This window comes from Hyaena hyaena, unplaced genomic scaffold, assembly GCF_003009895.1.
Source record: "Hyaena hyaena isolate Hyena2069 unplaced genomic scaffold, ASM300989v1 scaffold_250, whole genome shotgun sequence".
Classification (NCBI taxonomy): domain Eukaryota; kingdom Metazoa; phylum Chordata; class Mammalia; order Carnivora; family Hyaenidae; genus Hyaena; species Hyaena hyaena.
This window is the reverse complement of record NW_024080882.1, coordinates 1,866,128-1,893,901: the sequence shown is the minus strand read 5'-3', so window position 1 is coordinate 1,893,901 and position 27,774 is coordinate 1,866,128. Positions and strand designations below refer to the sequence as shown.

Below are 27,774 nucleotides of genomic sequence, written 5' to 3'. Positions count from 1 at the left end.
GAGGTGATGGATGTGTTAATTAACTTTATGGAGAGAATTCACCAAGATTTCAAAATTCAAAAAGAGAAAATCCTTTTACAATCATTGTATAAGTATATTTTAAATACCTCACAATTTTATTTGTCAATGATACCTCAATAAAACTAGGAAAAAAAGAAAAAGGAAAGAGAATATGTTAAGCAAATCCAGTATATAAAACTTTAGGTTGGAACACATTTAGAGGTTATAATTCATTCTATACTATGGGACACAATTAAATGCAAAGTCTCATTCCATCTAAATAATACTTACAAAGATATCTACTCACACATACTTTTATGGAATAAATCTACATAGTAAAAGGCTCATTATATAAAACTTTTGAGTTCACCAAGTCAAATCTAGTTTTTTTTTACTTAGGGCATCAACATTTACTTCTATACCAATGACAACTGTATCTAAGGGTCAACAATTTACTTTTCTGAAATTCAACAATATTCAATGGAAAGGATTCTTTAATAACACAATCACATTTTTTAAACAGTCAATTTAGGGCAATAAATTTCCGGGAATACATGATGAAGAAACTGAAGAAGTTATGCAGAGGTACTCATCTATATAATTCAATATGGTGGTAGTGAAAAGCTTGCTCCTTTCAAAATCTTGGAGGAAAGCCTTAATGCTATAATGGTCATGGCTAAAGAAAGATGGGTTTGAAGTCTTAAAATAAGGGGAACATAATTTTTCTTAATATAACTCTCGTGTTTTCACATGAGAAATCTTGTAATCTAACCTAGAGAAATCTGCCAAGCACTGTGACTTGCTTCATATACTATAGCTCTCAAGCCTTCAACTCAAGTGCAAGAAACTGAAAATAACACCACTCATTATATGGTGATTTTCAAGCCAACACGCTGTGTTGCATAATCACCTTGTATATAAAGAAATACTATCTTCTAAATTACATGGTTCAAAAAACAATTCACAAAACAATCTACCCAACATCAAAGTATATACTTTGAGTAGGTATGTATAGACTACTGTCATCTATAAATCCATAAAAAAAATAATGGAACTAGTCCAGGAAAATCAAGTAAACAAAAAGCATCTGAATTTAAAAGCCAACTAACACAGTAAAAAAAGTAGCAACTTCTATTTATTTTTTTTAATGTTTACTTATTTTGAGAGCACATATGCACAAACTGAGGGACAGGCAGAGAGAAAGAGAGAGAATCTAAAGTGGGGTCTGCAGTGTAACTCAGAGCTGTGTGGGGCTCAGTCTCACCAAACGTGAGATCATGAACTGAGCTGTAATGAGGAGTCCACACTCAACAACTGAGCCATCCAGGGGCCCCTAAAAAAGTAATGACTTTTAAAAGCCAGATCAAATTTTCAGTTAAAATCTTCACATAATACTACATATTATAAGAATTTTTAATACTATACATTATAAGAATTTTTAATAACTAAACCTATTAATGATAGGTTTTTTTAATGTTTTATTTATTTTTGAGGGAGAGAGAGTATAAGCTGACAGCAACAAGCCTCATTTGGGGCTCAAACTCACCAACTGTGAGATTGTGACCTGAGCCAAAGTTGGACACTCATCCGACTGAACCTGAGGCACCTGAATAGTTTTAAAATTTATTTAAAACTGCCTGATGAGAACAAGTGACTAAAGAAGCACTGAATACCAGAGAAGAGTAAATGGAATAATCTTGTCAGGAGATCAGTAAGAAATAAAAAAATAATTTAAGAGGTCAGTAAAATAATTTGGAGAACTATATAAACTTTCTTTAAAAACGTTTATACATTTCCAAAAATACTGAACTTTAAGCTTTTGTAAGTGTTCAAAAATGACCCTACATGCTGTAGTTAAAAGATAAAGGTAGTAATTATTCTTAAAAAATCAATATAAATTAAAATACAATTTCAGGATTTATATGGGTCATATATCAGAATATCTTTTTTAAAAAGGCAATAATCGTGGATAAAATAAATTTATAAAATTTAATTTTAATGTGAAAAAATTACTGTAAGATTATTTTAACCCATTTGTTAGGAAACCATTATACATTACTATTACTATTTCTTTTCTATTATACCTAGATAGTCATTTGATAGTAGTGGGTAGCTCAGTTGGTTAAGCGACCAACCCTTGATTTTGGCTCAGCTCATGATCTCAAAGTCGTGAGATCACGTTCCACCTCAAGCTCAACGTGGATGGAGCCTGCTTGGGATTCTCTCTCTCCACCTCCTCTCTGTCCCTCCCCCACTCTCCCAAAGTAAACTTTTTTTTAAATGAGCCAACTTGTGTTTTAATTTTTTTAAAAAGTCCATAATACAGGATAGAAATTTAACTTTTGTTTAATATTTTAAAATATTTTCTGCATAGTTTCACCAAACATTTATTAGCATTCTAATTATGACTAGAATTAAAGCTCTTAAGAAGAGCTTAATCTAGGCCAACAATAAGAAAAAGATGGATGAAAAGGGTCAAAAATAACCACTCATGTATCACATGTGCGCATGTATTTACAGCAAGATTACTTTTAGGTCGCATGTTACTTTATCCTTACCTTAATACTAGATGCAAAAAAGTCTAGAAATCATAAATAAAGAACAAAATCCCCTCTTCTTGCCAATACAGGTATACAACTGCAGTAGATTTAAGTTAGACACAGGTCTATATTACATACATGTCTCTAATAGTATATAAAATGTCAGTAAGTATTTTCACAAAAGGGTGGGGAAAATTTTCTCTCTGAAATTGAAAGGTTTTGCCCACCAAAAAATATTTAAATAGCCCTAGTTAGAAAAATACATTCTTGAAATTATAGTTACATTATATTCTATTTCAGTTGTTTCCATATGACAAGTTTATCAAAGTCAATACACCTATTTGATGAATAAAATAAAAATGTGTACTATGACCAAATGACATGCACCTTTTTCAAAATTAGGGCTACAACCCAAAGCAATCTACAGATTCATTGCAATCCATATCAAAATTCCAATGGCATTTTTCATACATATAGAACAAACAATCCTGAAATTCATAATGAGCCACAAACACCCCAAAAGCCAAAGCAATCCTGAGAAAGAAAACAAAAGGGGGGGGGGGCGTCATACTTCCTGACTTCACATTATACTGCAAAGCTATAGTTATCAAACAGTATGGTATTGGCATAAAAACAGACACACAGATCCATGGAACAGAACAGAGTCCAGAAATAAGCCCACACATGTATGGTCAATTAATCTATGACAAAGGAGGCAAGAATATACAATGGGGAAAGGACAGGGTCTTCAGTAAATGATGTTGGAAAAACTGAACAGCCACAGGCAAAAGAATGAAACTGGACTGCTATATTATGCCACACATGAAATTCATTCAAAATGGATTAAAGACGAATGTAAGATGTGAAATCCATAAGACGAGAAAACAAAGACAGTAAGCTCCTTGACATCAGCCTTGGTGATGATTTTTTAAATCAGGCACTAAAAGCAAAAACAACAAAAGCAAAACTAAACAAGTGGGGCTATATGAAACTAAAAAGTTTCTGCACAACAAATGAAAGCATCAATAAAATGAAAAGGCCACCCCCAGGATGGGAGAAAATATCTGCATATCAGATACTGTAAGGGGTTAGTAACAAAAAAATATAAAGGACTCTTACAACTCAACCAGACACACACACACACAATTTGAATAAAAAGGAGGCAAAAAAAAAAGGGCAGAGGAACCGAATGGACACTTTTCTAAAAAAGGCATATAGATGGGCTAACAGGCATATGAGAAGAGGCTCAATATCACTCATCATTAGGGAGATGCAAATCAAAACTCCAATGAACTGCCTCTTCACACCTGTTTGAATGGCTCTAATGAAAAAATTGAGAAATAACAAGGGCTGACACAGATATGGAGAAAAGGGAAACCTGATGCACTGTTGGTGGGAATGTAAATTGGTGCAGCCACCATGAAAAACAGTATGGAGGTTCCTCAAAAAGTAAAAAATAGAATATCATGTGATCCAGTAATTCCATTTCTGAATATTTATCCAAAGAAAACAAAAACACTAACTTGAAAAGATGCACCTTTATGTTTACTGAAGCATTATTTACAACAGCCAAGGAAATAACCTAGTTAGACATCAATGGATGAATAAAGAAAACATGGTATGTATATATACATTAAAATATTATTCAGCCATAATAAAATGAAATATTGCCATTTGCAACAACATCGATGGACCTGGAGGGTATAATGGTAAGTGAAATACGTCACATAGAGAAAAATAATCATCATTTGATATCACTTATGTGGAATCTTAAAAACAAAACAAAACAAAAAAAACAAGCTCACAGACACAGAGAACAGGCTGGAGGCTGCCAGAGGCAGAGGGTGAGGGGTGAGCAAAATGGGTGAACGGGGTCAAAAGGAACAAACTTCCCATTTCAAAACAAATGTGTCATGGGGATGTACTATAAAGTATTGTGACTATAGTTAATAATTCTTCAAAATTACAAATACCGTATATTAGAAAGTTACTAAGAAACTAGATCTTAAAAGTTCTTATCACAAGAGAAAAATGTTGTTCTAAGTATGTACGAAGGATGTTACGTGGTGATTATTTTCGCGATGTATATAAATATCAAATCAATATGGTGTATACCTGAAAATAAAATGATCTTATATTCCACTTATATACCTTAATACAAAAAAATTTGGGCAATTAATAGTAACGCTTAAGTCATAATAGCTGAGTTCAAGTTTAGTACCAAAGGAATTTATTTAGTTCCCTCATTCTGCTGTATTATTCTATGAAAAAAATTCAATCTAAACTATTTGGTGATCATTATTATTTCAAACTATAAAGTTTATGTACAATATTGCATATTGATGTAAGTATCCTCTATTATTGGTCTATATCTAATTATCTCTAAACATTCATGAAAGCAAAACCGTACCAATCAGGTACAATAATTTCTCCCCATTTTATTTAAAAAAGAAAAAAAACTTCTAACCTCATTCAACAATTAATTTCAAACACATTTCAAACTATGGTTCTGGAAAAATGTATTAGAGGCACATTTTTTAAAAACAAATTCAGTATGAAACCTTGCTTTTTACTGGGTCAGCGAAATTGTTTGTTTGCTTGCTTTTTTTATGGCTATTGGTTGACTTCCTTCTGCTGGGCAAGTTTAGCGTGCAGCTCTCACTCAAGACAGTCAAAAACCCACAGATGTAAATTTTCTGAAAACGTCACCTGGTTTTATCAGCAGAAGACACCATAACTAGCACCATGGAACAACAGTACTAAATTTTAACACTGTTCATTAACAGTTCCATTTTCCTGAGCTTGCGTTTGTTCTTTGGCATTGGCTTAGGATATAATCCGTTTTTCAGAAGGTGTTCCTTGCTGAGGCGAATCTGAGCACCATGCTGCAGCTGGAAAGAGCACAAAGCTTGAAGAGGTCGAAGCAAAGTCTGTGAGGATAGAAAAAAGATACTAAAATAGCACCTGTAACAAATCATCACATTCTATCTAGCTTTTTCTTCAGAAACAGGAGTATGTTTCTTTTTATTATTGGCTTTTAACCATGAAAAGTAATAGGCATCTACTAAATATACGATGATATCTCAATATATAATTTCTTTTAACTTATTACATACTGCTAAGGAGTTCCAGTAAAAAGACACAAACAGTTAATTTTCCACAATGATGTTAAAGTCCAAATTTACATATATTAATATATTCAAACACCTCAAAAAACTGTTGCCATTATATCAATTTAATCTGTAATAAATAGAGTAAAATAGAGACCTTTATTTATTTATTTTTTTTTTTACAAATAGTTTATTGTCAAATTAGTTTCAAATAGAGACCTTTAGATACAAATTAGTTAACTCAGTTTCAATCACAGACAGATGCAAGCTTCCTGTTACCCTTAACAGTCAGATGACTGGCAGCCGTGGGTAACAGGTTTACCAATTCTCTCACCTCGGTCCAAGGACCACACACAAGTTAGATACCCAGGTTTGGGTGCATGTGAAATAATTCTAACTGTATCTGGACTTGTCTAAATTCAAATACCTACAGGGCCAACCATATAATATACACATGTAAGCCAGGTAGACCCATACGATAAAGTATGGTAGAAGTTAAAATCACAACTAGAGCAAATGCCCTACCTCAAGTTTTTCAAGGTAAAAAATAAAAATAACTAAAAAAAAAAAAAACAAAAAAGAAAACCACAGAAAACCCACTATGTCATGTGTTTAAAACATTTTGAGTTAGATGCTTTCCTTGGGTCTGAGACCCCTGATCTAAATCTTCCAAATAACAACAGCACAACAGCAAACCTAAGGAAACTGATTGTCTTTTTAGAAATAAAAGGAACAAAGAAAAAAAAAACCTGATAGATTTAATCTCAAAAATGTCACAAGGTCTATGTGAAAATGTATTCTCCCTCATATACAAAGTAAGTGGCAGCAAAGAGCCTCACAGTTTTAATTTTACAATGAACTCAGACATTGTGGCAACCACTGGTATTGCTTCTCCACACTCATTCTCTTCTTCCTTATTATTCCAAATGTTATTCAAGGTGCCCATGTATCCAGCTAGTCATACTAACTGGCTAATGACACAGCCCATATAACGAAAGGTAAGTGGAGGTCCTTGGGTGGGCCTCCAGAAATACTCTTTAAAGTGGGACAGACTCAGCAGGCAGGGGCTTCTGTGCATTCTGCTTGCCTGGAACAGGACTGTTTGAGGTGGGATAACCATCAAATGACTAGAGTGCAATAAACATAAAGAGTAAAGTCAAATACAATGATGGACAGAAACACAGAAGAGATGCCTGGCCCTGGACTGCTCACCTCACATTACTTATTTACAGGAGAAAAAGAAGCCTCTATATACATGGTTCAACCCCCACAATAAAGGCTCTGTTACATGCAACTAAATATAATCCCTAACAGATATAACCCAATAGCAAAAGACAAACATCGTGGAAAAGCTCTGCGTGGCATTATCTTGGAAAGCCCCCTATGTATGTTATCATAATTTCTTTTAATATCTTCATTTCTTCAAGTAAGAGAGGGAATGTGGAAGTGAATATATATATTTCTCTAGTGAGTAAACATAGTGGACTGACTGGATTCTGAAACGTCATTCCTAGAAAACATACCGAGGACTTTATACAGACTGAGACGACTGAAGTTTCTATTGGTACTTAGGACATCCATTAGATTTTTAATGGATAGAATGCTCATATTCCTATTGTTAAGGGCCTCCAACTTTTACCTCCTGAAAATAAAACTCTATCAATTCTCTGAGGTATTAAGAGAATCATTTTTGGAGATAGATCTGGATTAGACCCACACTCCATCTCTGTGGTCGCCAATAGGGCTGTTCACAAATAGACCGGTCCTTCTTGTTACATGGTCAGACTGTACTTTCCAACCCCCCTTTGAAGTTAGGTATGGCCACATGACTTGCTTTGGTTAAGGAAATGTGAGCACGAAGAAATGTGCCACCTCTGGCAGTAGCTTGGAAAGCATGTATGATTCTACCACCTCCCTTTATGCCTTCCTTGATGAAAGGAGAATGACGTGCCTACACAGTGCCCCCATCAGCCCAGGCTGCTCTGTGACTGCAGTGAGCATCGAGCCTGTCTTCACTGATATAACCACAAGCCATAGAACCCCTCCTCGTCTCATTTTCTTCCTCTATAAAATGAGGAGAACAATGTCAACCTTACAAGGTCATTTTTAGGTTATACTAACAGGATGCATTTAACGTGTTCAGCACACTGCGTGGTAATAAATGATAACGCTTCTGTATACGCTCACAACATTATATCTGAGGCAATGTGAAGCTATATGAGAAACAGAGTTTCAGAGGAACAAAGAAGTAAGTTTGTTTCTAAAAGTTTATTTGGGGGGAAAGCAGTGGTTTTTAAACCCTTTTGTCTGCAGGTATAAAGTGACAAGTCTCAGGGGCCCATTATTACAAATTACGGGCACTTAGTGCACAAAGCTTTACCACCTCTAGCTATGCAGGTTCAGAAGCAGAAATGGCTCTACTATTTAAAATATTCCCAAGCTCAAGCTTTCCAAGGTGTGAAAAGCCCTGGTAAATTTTATACTAGCTGAATGAAAATTACCAATCTTTAATTCAAAATTTTTGTCAATTTATGGGGAAGAACAGGAGTGTGGAAGGGGGGCAGGACAAGAAAGAGCAAAGAGGTTAACTCTTCTGGAGTCGCCTGGTGACAGGCGATTGACACACCGTATCCCACTCAGTTCCCACCCCAATATTAAGAGGTAATTCCTTCTGGTGTATTATAGATAAGCAAACAAGCAAAGAAGATTATAGGAACCACTCCCTGGCACAAAGTGGTGATGGTAAGTGATGAAACCTGCTTCAAAGCTCACACTGCTATTCTGAGTGTCAGAGAAACTGCTCAAGAAGAAAGACTGAAAGGGCTATTCCATGCCAAGTTCTTTATTTTGAGGAGCCTTACCTACCTCTACAGAATAAAGCCAGCTAAAGAATTACCACTCTCCCTCACTGTCCTAATGTTTCATTAGGAGTCCCCTAATAAAAGGTTACCAAGGGAAAAAAACGTGTGTGTGCCATAGCTTTCCTCCCCAGGAAAGAGAGAAAACACCTATGTTCAGAACAGCCGATAACTGTATTTCTCAGGGGAATGAACTGGTATATATTTTTTTTAATTGTAGCTAGATGTGAACATGCTGGACTTGGGATTCCCCCACTGAGAAAGCTAATCTTTGGTCAGCTGGAATAACAAGCAATGTGAGATGTTCCATTATGCATTTCTTCAGCTCAGGCTCCAGCCAATAATCTTATCAGCACCTTCCAAATCCCAAATCTGATTGCCCAACATGCTTTTTCTAGCCCTGGTCACTGAAGTATGACTACTCCTGGTGACCAAAGCAAACAGAATGAGAACTTTAGGACCTCACCATGAGTTGGGATTGATCCATAGACAACAATAACAAAAGCTGAAGGATCCTGTCACCTTTAGTATCTTGAACTTTGCCTGTTATCAGACATTACACTCACAACCTAAGATAAGCTTCCCTGCTGTAACAGTACACTGATACCAGAATCATATAGCTTATAAAGCCGGGAAGGGAGGAGCAGTAGCAGGACAAATCCCATCCCAAACCCCAGCCCTTACCGGATTACGATGTTATGAAATCCACCACCACTAAGAACATTAAAGCTTCTGTTTAGAACTGAAGAAATGGTCTGATTCCAATTGTAGGAATAAGACATATAAATCCACAGATCATTCTCTTCAGAACCCAGAGAAGGAGAGGAGATAAAGTTTCAAAGCCAAAGCCAAAGAATATCACATTTCCCCCGCCAAGATTTGAGCTTTTAATGGGTCCTTGGTCTGATGTCAGCTGATCCTAGAGCTTTAGATCAACAAAAAGCAAAATGCAGAGACTGTACAAAATGCAAGTTTAAACAACAGTGCTCAGGGTCACCTTTCTTTTAAGATACCTAAAAACAGTATATTATTTGTGCTCAAGAACGTATAAACAAAAGAGAGAAATTACTATAGAGGTATATTAAGTGCTGTGTCAATGGCTAGGTACATGGGAGCAGATGATTAAGGTTAGAACGGAGGGGGGAAAAAGACGAGAAACACTCTCTGCTTATTTGGGATAAAGATCTAGGGTTCCTCATGATTTTTTTTTTTTTTCTCAAAGGAGAGAGAACAGTGAAAGAGAAACTGCCTAGACCCAGTACAAAGTCTACTTAGACAGATATACACAGAAAAAAACCTACTCATGAAAGCCTACTTCTTTCAAAAAAAGGAAAGTCTCCAACTCTGGCATTTTCCATAGCTTAGGGTAGGAAAGAGAAAAAAAGCAATTCAAGGCTTGCTTCTGGCATTCTTTCACGCTCCTTGCTCTGGGGATCTTTTGTTCTTTTACTTGGTAACTAATTCAGTTTCTCTGACCTGAGCTTTTTAATCCATCAATGAAAATTCCTTTATGACCAAGGCACACTCTTATAATAATAGTAACCAGAGTGTATAATGAGAGAGAGCGATAGGAAGCAGCAATAAGTACTGTGTGTATGTGTGCGTGTGTGTGTGTAAGTCTGTGTGTGCATGTGTGTGCGTGTGCACGTGCACGCTCATCAGAAGGGAGAGTTATAAAAATCCATTTAGTTACGCTCATTATCTTCTGACTTATCTTCTTAAGTTGTATTTATCAAAAACCTTCCCAACCATTTTAGTGATTACTAATCACAAAAATCACTAACCATTTTAGTGATTAAAAATCTGTAACAATTTTTTATTTTGCTATTCATTTTTCTTTTGCCTTAAGTGCAAAGTTTCCTACATGTCCCAAAAGACTGAGATGTTTGTGGACTCACTGAACATTATTCTTTAGTGATGATTAATTATATATGAAATCATCAGGCTTTCATGAAAATTAAATAAAATGATGATTGCAGGTTATACCCTTTTCATATTCTGCAGGTGTTTTTTTCTCAAAAAATTATCTTCTTTATGCTCTAAGCAAGTAGTTAATAAGATACACAGTAAGTCGGTACATGCTCAAATAAAACCACGAATGCAAAATAAAAGTTGCTGTAAAATATTCTTTTAATTAAAAAGAAAAAAAGTTGTGTATAAGAAAACACAAAATCCTCAAAGAGAAATACAAAATAATAAAAGAAAAATCTAACCAAAAAAAAAAAAAACCCTGTATTTAATGTTGTGCTACTTATAAGCAATTTAGCTTATTATAAATGCTGTTTGCACAGCTTACAATGAATATTTAAATAATGCAATCTGGATGCTGAACTAACATGGAAAAACACCAGAGGAGGAAAGAGGTTGTAACAGTACACAAATTTCTATCACAGATACACTCTATTTGACACCAAAGCTGCAAATTTCACAGGTCATTATGCATTTCTAAATTTTCTAGATGAGGGGCGCCTGTGTGGCTCAGTTGGTTAAGCGTCCGACTTCGGCTCAGGTCATGATCTTACAGTTCGTGGGTTCGAGCCCTGCCTCCGGCTCTGTGCTTACAGCTAGCTCAGAGCCTGGAGCCTGCTTCAGATTCTGTGTCTCCCTCTCTCTCTGACCCTCCCCTGCTCACGCTGTCTCTCTCTCTCTCAGAAATAAATAAAACATTAAAATAAATAAATAAATAAATAAATAAATAAATTTTCTAGATGAAATCTAACCAAACTGCTTTCAAAAACTATATAACCTTCCAAAGACATACCTCCTGTATGTAATTATTTTTCTCCAAAATGGAAAGAGCAGCAGCTGCACATTCCAGTGTAGAAAGGCACCTATTAGTCGGTTGCATCCGAATGACATACTGACTAGAAAAGCTAGTTTTTAACTGCACCTGAAACCAAAACACAGAATAACAGAATGTAAGTTTTGTTTTAAATTTAAAATTATAAAGTCTGTGGGAGCTCCTGGTTGGCTCAGTCAGTTGAGCGTCTGACTTTAGCTCAGGTCATGATCTCATAGCTCATAGATTCAAGCCCCGCGTCGGGCTCTGTGCTGACATCTCAGAGCCTGGAGCCTGCTTCAGATTCTGTGTCTCCCTGTCTCTCTCTCTGCCCCTCCCCCACTTGTGCTGTCTCTCTCTCTCTCTCATAAATAAGTAAACTTAAAAAGCTTTTTAAAAATTATAAAGTATGCATTTTAAATACTAATTTACTTCCTTCCAAAATCTCCAGTTTAGAAACATTAAATATATCAGTATCGTCTATACATAATACCTTTAGATATTGTTACTGTTAAATAGTCAGAGGACAGTTACACATATATCTCACAATGAAAATATATTCAGAATATATGCAAATTCCTACAAATCAGAAATTAAAAGACTAATAACCCCTTTCCAGGGGGCACAAATGTGAAAAGACACCACACAAAAGAAAATATAAGAAAGGCAAATAGGTACATGTAACAGTGCAAATGCAACTAAATGTGACTAAATGCAAATCAAAATCACAATGAGATAACATTTCACACTTGCTAGAACAGTTAAAATCAAAAAGACTGCCACCACCAAATGGGGAAAATATGGAGCAAATGAAACCGTTATGCATTGTAGTGAAAGTGAAATTAATTTAATCACCTTTGAGAACTGACAATTGGGTTTGTTATTTTATGGTTTATGCTTCGATTGTTTCTTAATATAAACTGACAGGTGTATGTCTGCATGGGGGTGAATGTGTATAAATAGATGTGTGTGCACGCACACACATCAAGCTGAGTGACACCTTGATGACTGACAGTCAGACATGGGAAAAGCAATAGAAAATCAAATGTCAACATTCTGGCCTTCTGATTCCTATTTTAATTAAATGAAACTCAAGCAATCTCACACTCATAAAACCATATTCCTAGCCCACATTCTGAAAAGAATCACATTTAAGGATGTGTGGGTAGATGAGAACTCAAGTTTTTACTCATAAAATATGTAAGCATGTGGAATGAAGTAGTGGTGTCTAACTCTTACCAAATAGTTAAGTTAATAAAATCAAGTATTGTCTCTCATTTTCTAGTATCTTTGAAGTTCTAAGAGTCTTTCATTCCTTTACAGCATTAAAACTCTCCCATCCCTGGACCCTTGTCCTTCAGTCCTCTTCCTCCTTTGTTTCTCATGCAGTCACCCCATGATGAGAAAAATGGTTCTTCTAGTCTGAAGGCATTTTGTTTAAAGAATTCTCTACAACTTGTATCCTTTCTCTCCTCAGATGGGGGAAGACATGGAGGAGTGTAATAGAAAGGCAAGAGAAGAGAGAGGGAGAAAAGCAAAGGGAGGCATCATAAAAGATTCACTACATGGGCGCCTGGGTGGTTCACTCAGTTAAGTGGGTAAGTGTCCAACTTCAGCTCAGGTCATGATCTCGTGGTTCATGAATTCAAGCCCCATATCGGGCTCTCTGCTGTCAGTGCAGAGCCCGCTGTGGATCCTCTGTTCTCCACTTTTCCCTTCCCCTGCTTGCACACATGCTCTCTTTCTCTCAAAGAAATTTACATACATACATAATAATCATAAAAGATTCCCTACAGAATGTGTTTAATTTTGGAATACATTCTTTAAAACATTTAATAACATTTTAGATAAAATCATTTTAAAATTACTCTACATTTCTACCAATGTAAAAAGATGGAAAACAGATGCAGAGAGGGAAGGAGATGGAGAAAAATGGTTGAGAAACATGTGCAATGATCAAAGAAAGCCCATGATTAAACAACTGTAAGAATAATTCATAATGCTGATTAACCATAATTACCAACCACTTTGATATGCCATCAGGTCAACTAGAAAACCGAGCGCAGCCAACTACTGCTTTCAGTATTCAATTCCATCACTGGAGAAATTTATAATAAACAACTGATTACAACAAAATCTTTGGGAAACATGCAAAATTCACAGTGAATTTTGTTTATTGGAACAAATTTGATTTTTAAAAAAGAAGTCTGTAAAAACCAAAATTAAAAAATATAAAAATAAATCAAAAAGAAGTTTATTTCAGTGAGTAGCTTTACTTCTTACTGTGGCCCACATGACTGCATGAAAACTCAGAATTTGAAATTTATTAAATGTTAGAAGACTTCACAATGTCCTCACAAATTATCTCTCCAGGAATTATCCAGTAACTGGATAAGTTAAAAGAGTAAATACCCAAAATCTGTAATATGATTAACATACATGTTATTAGAGCATGTTAGTGGGATCTTGTCATGGTGTCTATTATGCATGCAGATGTGCTATATCACCTTCATCACACTTGATATGGTGAGTAAGAACAAAAATCCTGTCGATCCATCTGTGACTTGAGAAGTCACAGGCATTATAATAAATAGTTTGTCAGAAAGTGACTTGTCTTCTTAAATAAAAGCTCAAGGAAGGGGCACCTGGGTGGCTCAGCTGGTTGAGTGTCCAACTTCGGCTCAGGTCATGATCTCATGGTTCATGGGTTCAAGCCCCACGACAGGCTCTGTGCTGACAGCTCAAAGCCTGGAGGTTGCTTCAGATTCTGCGTCTCCTTCTTTCTCTGCCCCTCCCCCACTCATGCTCTCTCTGTGTCTCTCAAAAATAAGTAAATGAAATCCAAGGAAATCCAAGGAAAAAGTAACCATTCTCAGAAAAGAAAAAATTAATATTTGATGAAAGTATGAGGCTCTATTGAAAGACCAAGATTAGGGGAGCCTGGGTGGCTCAGTCGGTTAAGCATCTGACTTCAGTTCAGGTCATGATCTCACAGTTTGTGAGTTCAAGCCCTTCTTCGGGCTCTGTGCTGACAGCTAGCTCAGAGCCTAGAACCTGCTTCAGATTCTGTGTCTCCTTCTCTCTCTGGCCTTCTCCCACTCGTGCTCTGTCTCTGTCTCTCAAAAATAAATAAATATTTTAAAAATATTTTCTAGAAAAGACCAGGATTATTATATCAAACCTGACAATAGTCTATTAATTTCAATAAAATTATTTCATTTCTCAGTCCCTATTTACTGATAAAAACCAGATGCATGGACCTGAGAGTGTTAAAACCTAATCCTAAATTCACATATAATATATATTATTAACAATGGTTATATATTAATTACATATCACAATCTAATTAACTATGTTAATAATTACATGCCATAATATAATAAATATTATTGTTATATTATTAATATATCAAATAATTTTTATATAGAAATTTAATTTCCAAACATTAGAAGCCATGCTGATTCAAAGAATGCTTCAGTAATTTGGATCTTTCTAGAAATTGGTTCTCTGTGGGTTTAGATTGTTTGAGTACTCTTGATGTACCTTTTTCTTGAGGAACAGGAAAATCAGTGCTTGGTTTAGAATTCTATTAGTATGGACTGTGAGCCTATACTATAACTCCCATTTTAGAAACATCCAACTTGGGGCACTTAGGTGACTCATTTGGTTAAGTGTCTGACTTCATTCAGCTCAGATCATGATCTCACAGTTTGTGAGTTCGAGTCCCATGTCAGGCTTTGTGCTGTCAGCTTGGAGCCTGGAACCTGCTTCAGGTTCTGTATCTTTCTTTCTCTGTCCCTTACCTGTTCATTCTCAGTCTGGCTCTCAAAAATAATAAATAAACATTAAAAAATTTTTAAAAAGAAACTCTTCCAGTTCTAGATTCTCCATTTAGTCTATTACACTGACTCTCTGAATTGGCTAAAATTAGTATTTCTGGAAACTCTTGTTATTATAATGCCTTTCTTCTCTTCCATTAAATCTTAAATATATATACTTTACATATAAGAATACCAGATAACACGGGCACCTAGGTGACTCTGTAAGTTAAGAATCCAACTCTTGATTTATAGGCTCAGGTCACAATCTCATGGTTTGTGAGATCAAGCTCACATCGGGGTCTGCACTGACAACACAGAACCTGCTTGGAATTCTCTGCTTCCTTCTCTCTCAACCCTCTCCCATCCTCTCTCTCCCTCCCTCTCTCTCTCTCTCTCTCAAAATAAATAACTAAATTTAAAAATAAAAGAAAAAAATGGAATACCAGATAATAGTTTGATGGCTATAGTCACTGCTCAGATGCCTTCAGAAAGGGGTTTTCAAATGTCTCCTTCCTAAGTAGATCTTTAGCTCTTTTGTCATAAGTGGCTTATATCATTAAAAATCTGGGTGACATAGCATGTGCAGTGGTTTCGTAATGGCTTTTAGGGCCACAAAATAAGTAAACATGTTATCCAAGGAAATAACATGCCATGGCATCTCTGAATAATGTAACAGGCATTTTTAAAATAATTTACTATCATGTGTATTAATTTAATTCTTTTATCAAACAAAATAAGCTAAAATAAGACCTTAAAATTAAAACTTTAACTCATACCTCCCATCCCCACAAATGTTATAGTTGTATAATTTGATGGTGATTATTTGTTATCTGTGCTCAGGCTGTTTTAAGCCAAGTGTCATTACTCCATAAAAGTATTGTGCTTCCCAATTATTAAGAGTCACAAAACTTTCTAATCACTTGATCAGCTTGCTCACAGGTTTCTACGAAAAGCAATCTACTTTCCAGGCGTTCGGAAACACCTATAGTTGGGCAGAGGCCAGAACAAGCTCCCGTTCAGTGGTATCCTGAAGTCTTCACCCCTGGAAGATACACATAAACACCCTCCTTTCTGCAGCAGCCTTTCTTCTGTGACTTTCCACAAGCAGGATGCTTCATGTGAGCTTATGAGCAAACCCCTGAGATAGAGGCACAACATCTTTTCTCCTAGCCTCAATCTTTCAATCCCCTGTGTTCCTGTCATTCCCTCAGTTCATTTCAACAATGCGATCTAGTCACTGGAAGGGCCCAACTTTCGTATCAGACAGTTGCCAGGTCTGAGGCAGACTGAGCCACATACGTTCAAAGTTTTAGGTGTTTACTGGACACTAAGTGTCCTTCAGATAATGTACTCGCCTCTCTTGTAAGATTCACACAGACCCTGTGAAGTAAGTACTATTATGAGCCCTTCTGTACGGAGGAGGAAACTGAACTACAGAGGGTGAAGTTAAGGAACTGAAGGTTCTAAAATCAGTCATGGTGGAGCAGATAGGCAAATCTATAAAATCTTACTCAAGGGAGGAACTCTATCACCATATTTAAGGCTCATATTTAAGGTTAGGCGAACCTCAACACGTAAAACAAATAAAGCCATTCTTCTGTAAAGCAAGACTAAGTCACCCCCTCAGGAATTTTAGGGTTCTTCCGAACATAGTTTTAACAACACTGATACAGAAGGAGGCGTCTTCTCTGACCCAAGTGTGAAAGTTCCTCATGAACATCAGTGTCCACAATGTGATCCAGCCCCACCACATGTGAACCCTGCAGAACTCGTTCACAGGGTAGAGACTCCAGGATTCATGTTGAGACTCAGGAGATAGGATAAAAATAAGATCAAAATAGGCATTAGTTACAGATGAGATGGTATCATTAGTGTTACTTCCAAAATACATGATTATTGAAGTTATTTTTTCCCAGGACGGTTTGAGAAACTTCATTTTACAACAGAACTTCTACAGGAAAATCTATTTCCAAAACAACAACAACAAACAACTTGTACAATAGATTTGGTTTAAAACTTAGCACTTTCTTATACATCAAAATGATAAATAAAGTTTGTTTGTTAATTCTCCAACATACAAAAACTTTCATGTCAACCTAGAAAACTGCCCTCTGGTGGAACTTACTGAAATTTAGGCCTGGAGGGTTCTAATAGATACTTGTCTTAGGGTCAGGGGTTGAATAAAATTTCCTATCTTTTCTCAGGTTTCTCTAAAGCAGTGATAGAAATGGCAGTTTAAAGTAGAAGGAGCAGGGGCGCCTGGGTGGCTCAGTCGGTTGAGCTTCAGACTTCAGCTCAGGTCATGACCTTGAGCCATGAGTTCGAGCCATGATTTCAAGCCATGAGTTCAAGCTGTGACTTCAAGCCCCACATCGGGCTTACTGCTGTCAGTACAGAGATGTATCAGACCCTCTGTCCCTCTTTCTCTCTCCCCTTCCCTGGCTCTCTCTCAAAAATAAATAGACTTTTAAAAAATAGTAGAAAGAGTAAAGGTCAAATGTGACCCATAGAATATGCATCTAACGTTTAATTATTCTTTGGTTTTGGTTATCAACTCATATTAATTAAGACCTGTGTTTTATAAGTGGTTATAAATGTGTAAAAAAGGTGTTATAACTCAAAATACAATTTAAAAAAATAGAAAAAAAAACAAAAAATCTTGAATTGTACACTTTTAACAGGTGAATTATATGGTATGTGAAATGTATCTTAATAAAGCTGTTTTAAAAATACATTAAAGAAATTTTTGTTAAAAATGCAAATAAATAATTGATGAGCCTAAAAATTAAGCAATTACAAATTTCAAATTTGAGCAACTTTAAATAATGATACAAAACTAAAATTCTTTTAAGTGAATTCTCTTAATATTTAGCCATATTATCTTAATCACTGCTTTTCTTGTTAATAAACATATTTAATCTACCACTGTCTTTCACAAAGCTTCCAATTTTGCCAATATCTGAAGTCACTGGGAATGACAGACATGGAAATATATCCGAAAGCAAAGTACAAACACAGAGATTCATGAGATCACAGAATTGGAAATAATCTTTAGAAGTCGAACAGTCCATCTCCTTGTTCTGGGACATGATTATTCTTTAAACATTTTTTGAATTCAGAAAATTATCCTCAAGTTTAAAATAATGCTAAAATATAATAATTTCTCATAATTAAATAAAACAAAATTTTATTTGAATTTCTAAGCTTCCTCTTTTAAAAAAGAATTAATGGAGACACCAAAGCAAAGATTATTGGCTATAGTAACTTCAGAGTGATTTCAGTAAACTAATAAAACTTTAGCTACTAAACAATGCCAAAAAAGAATGTCACTATAGATAACAAGTCATTGCATTACTTTCTGCTGTCCCAATTCCTATTTTTTCCAAAAACAATTAATAAAGACAAGTCTCAGTTGAACATGCTAAAGAAAGTAACTTTTGTAATATCGACTGAAACTCAAATTATCCAACTTAAGGGGTACCTGGGTGGCTCATTCATTGGAGTGTCAGACTTAGGCTCAGGTCATGATCTCACACTGTGAGATCTCACTGTGAGACATGATCTCACATGAGTTTGAGCCCCATGCCAGGCCCTGGGCTGAGAGCTTGGAGCTGGAGCCTGATTCAGATTCTGTGTCTCCCTCTCTCTCTCTGCCCCTCCCCTGCGCATGCTCTGTCTGTCTGTCTCTGTCTCCCAAAAATAAATAAACATTCAAAAAATTGTCCAAATTAAATAGGCTTACAGTTATGTATTCTGTGTTAGGTTTCTATCTGTTTATATCCTTTATCAAGAAACTTACATTAGAAACTTATTTAGGATATGAGAAACTGATGAGCAAACTAGCCTTACCTAAATAATGTCAAGCTTATAATGCCTTGCTAGTCAAACATTTCTCACAAAAAATAAACTTCATTTAAGAATTGGCATTTTTGGGGTGCCTGGGTGGCTCTGTTAGTTGAGTGTCCAATTCTTGATTTCAGTTCAGGTGATGATCTCACGGTTTGTGGGTTTGAGCCCCATGTTGGGTCTGTGCTGGAAGTGAGGAGCTTGCTTGGGATTCCCTCTCTCTCTTTCTCTCTCTCTGCCTCTGCACTGCTTGCTCTCTCTCTCTCAAAAATAAATAAACAACAAAAAAAAAACAATTAGCAGTTCTATCCATTTCAAAAGCTGTTATGGCTTCATAAATGGATCTAGAAAAATGAATCAACAATTAGCCCAAGTGTGAAATAAAGCACACATTATATCATTACTTCATAAATTCATTTGCCACCTAACATGTTTATTTTAAAATTTACTGTGTTAAATTGTATAATATTTTATTGATTAAAAGCATTTGTCTCTCAAATATAATATGACTTCATTCACATGAGGACATTAAGATACAAAAAAATGAACATAAGGGAAGGGAAGCAAACTTAATATAAAAACAGGGAGGGGGATAACACGTAAGAGACTCTTCAATATGGAAAACAAGCAGAGGGTTGCTGGAGAGAAACAGGGAGGGGTTGTGGGAGGGGGATGGGCTAAATGGTAAGGGGCAGTAAGGAATCTACTCCTGAAATCACTGTTGCACCATATGCTAACTTGGATGCAAATTAAAAAATAAGTTTAAAAAAAGTCTCTCCACAGGTCGTGCTGGTAGAATTTGAACCACTTCTGGTTTAGCGCTCCTTGAATCTAACAGATTTTTACTGAAATGAACTCAAAAATTTTAACATGTCTCAGCTTATCTTTTTTTTAAATTTTTTAAATGTCTATTTACTTTTGAAAAGCAGAGAGAGACAGAGCACAATCAAGGGAGGGTCAGAGAGAGAGGGAGACACAGACTCAGAAGCAGGCTCCAGGCTCTGAGCTGTCAGCACAGAGCCCAATGCGGGGCTCGAACCCACGGACAGTGAGATCATGACCTGAGCTGAAGTCAGCCACTCAACCAACTGAGCCACCCAGGTGCCCTGTCACAGCTTATTTTTTAACAGATACTAACAAAAGAGGAAACTGAGTGCAAGGTATATGGGAACTCTCTGGATTATTTTCCCAATTTTTCTATAAATCTGAAACTCTTTCAAATAAGCTTGCTTTTTTAAAAAAATGAGTTTAAGACTCTATTAATTTACACAATGTTACATTTTAAGAGGTAGATTCAAGTTTGACCCAAGATCTTCTCTATTCCAAATTTATACTGTACAAAATGTGTTATTAATAAAATATTGAACAATTTATAAAAAAATAATGTGTATGAACTGGGAGGCAGGGAAGCACAACTAAAAGCATGAGATGGGAAGTCAGACACACCTACCTTTAAATCTACAGAAAAATTGTATGACCTCCAGCAGGTTTCTTGAGGCTTTGGAGCCTAAAACATTAACAGCTTTAAGGAGCTGCTATATATGAAGTGTTGAGCAATACCTGGATACAGTAAGCACTCAAAATAGGCACAAATGTTGATAAGGATGGTGCTGCTGCTGCTGCTGCTATTGATGGGAATGAGGATGGCAGAGCTGGTGGTGCCCAATGCTTCCTTCCTAATCTAACGAGTAAGGGTGAAGCTCTCAGCTTTACTACAGTAAGGCCACGTGAGTAGCCTGGCCAACGGTGAGGGATGAGATGGAATTTAGGACAGAGAGAGAAGTCAACTTTCATGGGATGGAAGAAGGAAAGCTATGGAACAGGTAGACAGAAAGTAGTCTCAGAAGCAGGAGAAAGAACAAGAAGAAAAGTTTTACTGAATAACAGAGAAGAACAAGTTATTTTGACAGGTAAATAAAATATTCCTAGAGTTATAAGCCTGTAAAAATAAAGAAATACAGAAATATTTTCACTAAAAATATATTTGCAGACAAGGAAAATATCTGAGTTTTACTCTTTCACCTTTTAAGTGCATGAGCTAAGCTTCATTAAAAAGTGCAATCACAGTCATCACTGAAGTTATTAGGTCTGGCACCCCATCTTTAAATATTTCTTAAAACATCCCCACACAACCCTACATAAGAGAAAAGACAGACCAGAAATTTGTAAGAATTTTTGAAAATCACTTTTAGGGGTGCCTGGATGGCTCTATTGGTTGAGTGTCTGACTTCAGCTCAGGTACTGATCTCACAGTTTGTGGGTTTAAGCCCCGTGTTGGGCTCTGTGCTGACAGTTCAGAGCCCGGGGCCTGCTTTGGATTCTGTTTCCCTCTCTCTCTGCCCCTCCCCCACTCACACTCTGTCTCCCTCTGCTTCTCAAAAATAAATAAACATTAGTATTTTTTTAAAAATCAGTTTTAAAAGAAAAAATGTCCATTTCTTGCATGATCTTGCATGACTACCCTAGCTGCCTAATGTTTTCAGCATATTTTCTCACCTTCCTCCACCTCTGCACACATGTGACTTATCTGTGATGTTTAATTGATTTTGCAACAGTGCAGACAGATATAAAAAAGACTTGGTTAACAACAGGATGCTATGTTCCTTTGAACAATATAGAGTACAAGATACCTAAACAGTAAGAAATTACAGGTTGCAGAGTATCAGAACTTCTAAGACCTGGGTTGATTTATAAATAATAATTTTGACATTTTGTGTACAACTGAACCAAATGCATTCTGTATTTTACTAAGCAACATTGCAGAAAAACCTAAATAAAAGGAGACATACACTATGTTCATAGCATGGAAAACTAAATATTGTACAGATGGTGATTCCCAAAATTTGACTTATGAGTCAACTAAACCTCAATAAAAATCTGAAGAAGTTTTTGTGTGGTTTCATAAAACTGATTCTGAAATCATATGTTAACGCAAAGAGGAAAAATACCACGATATTCTGGAAGAACCCAGCAGAAGAACATGCTCTACCAGTTAGATGTAGGCTAAAGCAACATTCATCACAGCACTGTGAAGCAGGTACAGGCATACCAACCAACAGAGAAGTTAAAGCCTAGACACATACTCTCACAGGGGTGCACAAGTGACACACGACAGAGGTGGCGCTCCGACACAGACAGTTTTGTACCGGCAATTTCAGTGAATGGTGTTGGGACAGTAAATGTGCAAACATCCAGGTAGTCACATGGGTCAGACCCATTTGTGAAATCAGACCCACAGCTTACACCAAACAGAAAAATCCATTACAGGTAGATCAAATACAAACATAAAAGATAAAACTCCAAACTTTTAGAAGATAACATGAGAATATGAGAGAGAGGTAAGAATGAATGTTGTAACACAAAAGACATCAACTTAAAAAAAAACACTGAGAAATTTAACAGCATTAAAATTGAATTATAAAATTTGATTTAACAAAACACAGTATAAAAAGAGTGAAAACACAATATATTTGCAATATACACAACTACCAAATGATGGTTCAGATCCAAAATATATGAAGAATTCCTTGAAACAAGTAAGAATGAGACTCAAAAAGCCAAGAGAGAAAAATAAAAATGGTTAAGAGATGTTAAGAAGCACTTCAACAAAACAACAATAAGATAAAAACGGAGAGGGAGACAAACCAGAAGAGACTCTTAAATACAGAGAACAAACTGAGGTTTGCTGGCAGGGTGTTGGGTGGGGGGATGGGCTAAAAGGGTGAGGGGCATTGACGGCAAACTTGTTAGGATGAGCACTGGCTGTTAGAATCACTAAATTTTACCCCTAAAACCAATAATACACTACATGTTAACTAACTTGGATTTAAATTTTAAAAAAGAATAAGAATAATAAAATTAATGAAAATTAAAAAATAAAAATTTTAAAAAATAAGCACTACAACAAAGAGGACATCTAAGTGGCTAATACACATATAAAATGGGGTTAAACCAAATTAATAATCATGAAAAAAATAAATCAAAACCAAATGAGAAGCTACTATATGCTCATCAGATTGGCAGAAAATTTATAACATGGACCTCACCAAAGTGTTAGAGAGAACAACTGCCAAACACCTCTGCTGGGAACATAAACAGTTACAGTCACTTCTTAACACTTTAGTTAACTCTAGTAAAACGGAAATCATGCTTAACCAATGACCCATACCTTTCATTTCTAGGTGTACACTGAGAGAACTCTTGCATATGTGCATCGAGTTATATGCACAACAACATTCAGGGCATCACTTCTCGTAAGAAATGCAAGCTGAAAACAACCCCAGAGTCCATCAACAATAGAACGCACAATGACAGGGGCTCCTGGGGGGCTCAGTCGGTTAAGCATCCAACTCCGGCTCGGGTCATGATCTCGCAGTTTGTGAGTTCAAGCCCTGCATCAGGCTCTGTGCTGACAGCTCAAAGCCTGGAGCCTGCTTCGGATTCTGGGTCTCCTCTCTCTCTCCGCCCCGTCTTGCTTGTGCTCTCTTGTTCTCTCGCTATCTCTCTCTCTCTTTCCCTCTCTCTCAAAAATAAATACACTTAAAAAAAGAAGAATGCACAGTGATATCGCCACATAATGGATTATATAGCAATGAAAATGAGCAAAGTACAGGTATGTAAAACAACATGGATGAGTCGTAAAGATGTAATATTGAAGAAAAACAATATATGAGAACATCTGTACTATGGTGTAGCTTATAAAAAGTTCAAAACTTAGGCAAAAATGTATCATTTAGGAACATATATATCTATAAATAAAAAACAAAGAGATAATTATGATAGGGGTCAAGATATTATTACCTCTGGAGGTAAGAAAGAAGAGTAGTGAAGGAGGTAGTGACATGTGGCAGAAAGTGGCCCTGAGGCTTTTGGGGTGCCAACAATGTTCTATTTCTTTTTTTTAAATTTTTTAATTTTTTTTTAAATTTATTTCTGAGAGAGAAAGAGAGACAGCATGAGCAGGGGAAGGTCAGAGAGAGAGGGAGATACAGAATCTGAAACAGGCTCCAGGCTCTGAGCTGTCAGCACAGAACCCGACACGAACCATGAAATCATGACCTAAGCCGAAGTCGGACACTTAACCAACTGAGCCACCCAGGTGCCCCAACAATGTTCTATTTCTTGACTTGAATGGTAGTTACAATAGGATTAAGTATTTCTTGTCTCTAAACATGCTTTATATGCATCTTAAAATAAAACATGTTGTTAAAAATTCTCATGATGAACTTTAGCTCAATAAATACTTCTCCCTTATCACTAGAAGTTTTCTCTGCTATACAAAACACTAAATCAATAGAAAACAGAGGATAGTAATTAGCTGCGTGACCTTGGGTAGGCTACTGACTTTATAGGGTCTCCCTTTCCTAATAAATAAAATAACTGATTTAAATCTATTTCTGAGATTCTTTCAAGTTCTAAAATTCTTGGATTCTCATTGTCTCCCACACTCAGGTAAACACTGTCAGGGCCCTGATTAAATCTCATGTATATTCTTTCCACTCTTCGTTGTACAGCCAAGTGAAAAAAGCTGCACATGCAATGTCAAATAGATATACACGCAAACATAGCATTATTTCACTATTACTTAGAGAACAATAATCAGCCAAACCTTGACCCTGAATCTCTATCTTCTTGTCAGTCTAAAGAGTGCCAGGATTATCCTTGGCTATTGATTGAGAAGTAAGTTTTTAAAAGTCATATATCAATGACCACTCTATCTGACAGCTGAAAGGGTGCTAAGAGAAATACAACACGCATTATATTTTGTGGTGTTATGGAATTTAATTTTATTAAGACTACTGTCCACTCAAGTGTAGTCAACATGTTGAGATGTTAGTTATAGCCTATACTTGCTCTGGTCATTACTTTCTCAGAGTATTTAAGAAAGCTAGTGAAATCCAAAAACTGAACTGGTATTTCTTAAATAAATCCATTCAAACACAATTTGGACAACATAAAGTCCTGAGTAATAGTCATTAATGATACAATATGTTCCCCTCAGAGAGAGCATAATTCTGTCAACTTGGTAGTGTGAAAAATATGTACATAAGTGTCAGATATGGACCTTAAGAAATGAATTCATTTTGGGGCTCCTGGGTGGCTCAGTTTAGTGTCCAACTCTTGGTTTTGTTTCAGGTCATGATCTCACGGTTTCATGGGTTTGAGCCCCACTTCGGGCTCCACGCTGACAGTGTGGAGGCTGATTGAGATTCTCTCTCTCTCTCTCTCTGCCATTTCCCGCCCCTCTCTCTCTCTCTCAATAAATAAATAAACTTAAAAAATAAATGAATGCATTTTCAGTGACACATATAAAGCTGAATAATTCACACCCCTAAAAGGAGTGAAACCAATGGCAACTGCAAGGGAGAATGAGGAGACTCTGGAAAAGTAATATGAAGTGGAAAATTCTCATTAAATTACAGGGATTTCTTTTCTACTCAGTAAGAAAAACAATTCTGATTTTAAATCAAAACTGAATTTTCCCAAAGTTTATCATTCATCTTTTCAAGCAATTTAAAAATTCTATTAGATGGTTAAGCAAAAACAGTGGCATGTTAATTCCACACTTCTTTGTGGAAAGCATTGGTTAAAATGAAAGCATCAACTATGATGATATGCAATATTTAACAAATTGTGCTTTACTGTTATGTTGTTTTTCACCATCTGCTTAGTGAAAGCTTCTCCTGTAGTTTAACTTATTATTATCTAATTAAGATTCCCATCACTTCCTCACTCTCTATAAAAGCTGTTTGTGTATGTTTAATTTATTGACAATATCGAGAGAACCTAACTCTATCTATATTAATTAGTTCTTTTTCTACTAGACAAGGTCAACATTCTAAGCCAGAAACATAGACACAAAATCTTTGTAACTATTAGTATGTCTTCTACATTTAAATGACTTTCTCTCCAAAGACAGTACTCAATTCCAAGATACCATTATTTCTAGCCTGAGTCTCTGCAAATGCCTATCTATATATCTTGTGTCTACTTGAGTCTTATTGTAAATCATTCTCTGTGTATCAGCCAAGTGATTCGTAAACACACACACACACACTGATCACATTATTACTCAGATGAAAATCCTCAGCTTGCCACAAAGCAAAACCTTCATGTGGTCTATAAGTCACCTATTACACAACACACCCTCCCCCATTACTCTGTCACTGCATACCAGCCAGACTAAGTATGGAAATTACTTCACTCCTCGCTTTGCTTGGCTAACTACAGTCAGGTTCAGCTCTTGCTGAGCTCCTTTGCTTCTCAAACGCTAGAGAGGTCTTCCTGAGTCCCCAGCTTCAATCAGACCTCCATTTTGAAGCACTCCTTATACTCCATTCAGAAAGTTTAATTTGCAATCATATACTGATCTAAGTTGCCTTTCTTTCCACACAATGTTAGTTCCATTAGGACATGAACTGTCTATTTAACTTACTACTATATTCTAATGTCAAGAACAGTGAGCCTCACAGTGGCTGGGGTTCAATTAATATTGACTGAATGAGTGAACAGTGATCATCATCATTAGAAAATAAACAACTATAGCTATGCATTCAAACCCAGCAGTAAATACATAAATTTAGGGGGATCTGTGACTTTACTAATGAAGTAGATGCAGAAATGAGAAATGGAAAGTAGATCTATATATACAGATTAGGGATTTGTTTCTGACTTAAACTTATAAAGCTAATAAACAAATGCTTTGGCCAATTATTAATTTTTACATAGAAAGTTGAAATTGGAAAACTAATAATAATCATAATTTATCTCCTTTGAGAGAATTTAACAAGTTTATAATTCAGAGAAAGCCCACGGATGACACATAAATCCTACAAAAACTAGAAATCTAGCCAATTGTTCATAGTGTAGAAAAAAGAATACACCTCCATTTAAGCTGAGAAATCTAAGGACTTTTTAAACCAAATATGAACTGTGTTTAATTATAAAATATGTGTGTGCTTATCCAATCCTTCTCTAGGAATATTAAAAGGATTACTTTCCTTTATTCTATGTAATTCTAACACTTTTCTATAATACAAAATCTAAGTCTTTTTAGTAATTTATTTTGGGATAAAGGAAAAACTCAACCAGAGTAAACTCAGCATGTTATTAAAATCTACATCAAGAACATAAATAAATTATTTCTTCCAAACATTATACTTTAATCCAAAGTGACATTTTTAGAGCACTCATTTGGAGAAAAAAGATTCTAAAGAGAATAAATGTCATGCAATTTTTTAACTGTTAGTCATATAAAGAAAACATGTCAGGAAAAACTTTTCTACAACTATTTGTCTAATCACCATATATATGTACAAACATACATATTTATTCTCTACCATAAAAATGAAGAAACCAAAAGCTTCTAAACTGTGAACCCAAGAAGTATGTGTCAAGTTGCTATCATGGAAAGCTAGTGTTATATGGTTATATCATTCATATGTTTCTAAGACACTGAACATTCTTTATAGAAGTTAAAATTGTTTTAAATATACATTTTAAATCATCATAAAGACTCTCTTTTAATAACCACAGAATTTACATTTTGTTTCCTTAAAATCATAATGTTCATAATCTTTTACCCTAACTTTTCATAATAACACATTTATATTTGGTTAAAGATTCTTTTAAAAAATCCTAAAAATAATCATGCCATGCAGACAGAGGATATTTGTTGCAAAACTTAGAAACTTTTACTTAGTGTGAGTGGTTTTTGGAATCATTTAATGATATTATATACGAGTGGATACTAAAGTATTATATCTATAACAACATAGCATACATATATGAATAGCCTTTTGACCACTCAGAGGTCATCAT

The 27,774-nt window shown here is 35.7% G+C and overlaps 1 protein-coding gene across 3 annotated transcripts in view; it reads right to left on the bottom strand.

Annotated features, from left to right (window-relative positions):
- Nucleotides 1-4,345: 4,345 nt before the first annotated feature.
- The window catches only part of DTWD2 (DTW domain containing 2), a 169,452-nt gene continuing 146,023 nt past the window's right edge, over nucleotides 4,346-27,774 (bottom strand). For 2 of the 3 annotated variants that reach the window (XM_039244954.1, XM_039244951.1), the window contains exons 5-6: nucleotides 11,270-11,398; nucleotides 4,346-5,470 (exon numbers count right to left, since the gene is read on the bottom strand). In XM_039244954.1, coding sequence (XP_039100885.1) covers nucleotides 5,300-5,470; nucleotides 11,270-11,398 — 300 coding nt within the window. In that variant the 3' untranslated portion in view covers nucleotides 4,346-5,299. The remainder of the gene's footprint in view (nucleotides 5,471-11,269; nucleotides 11,399-27,774) is intronic. The other variant, XM_039244953.1, reaches the window with a different exon arrangement.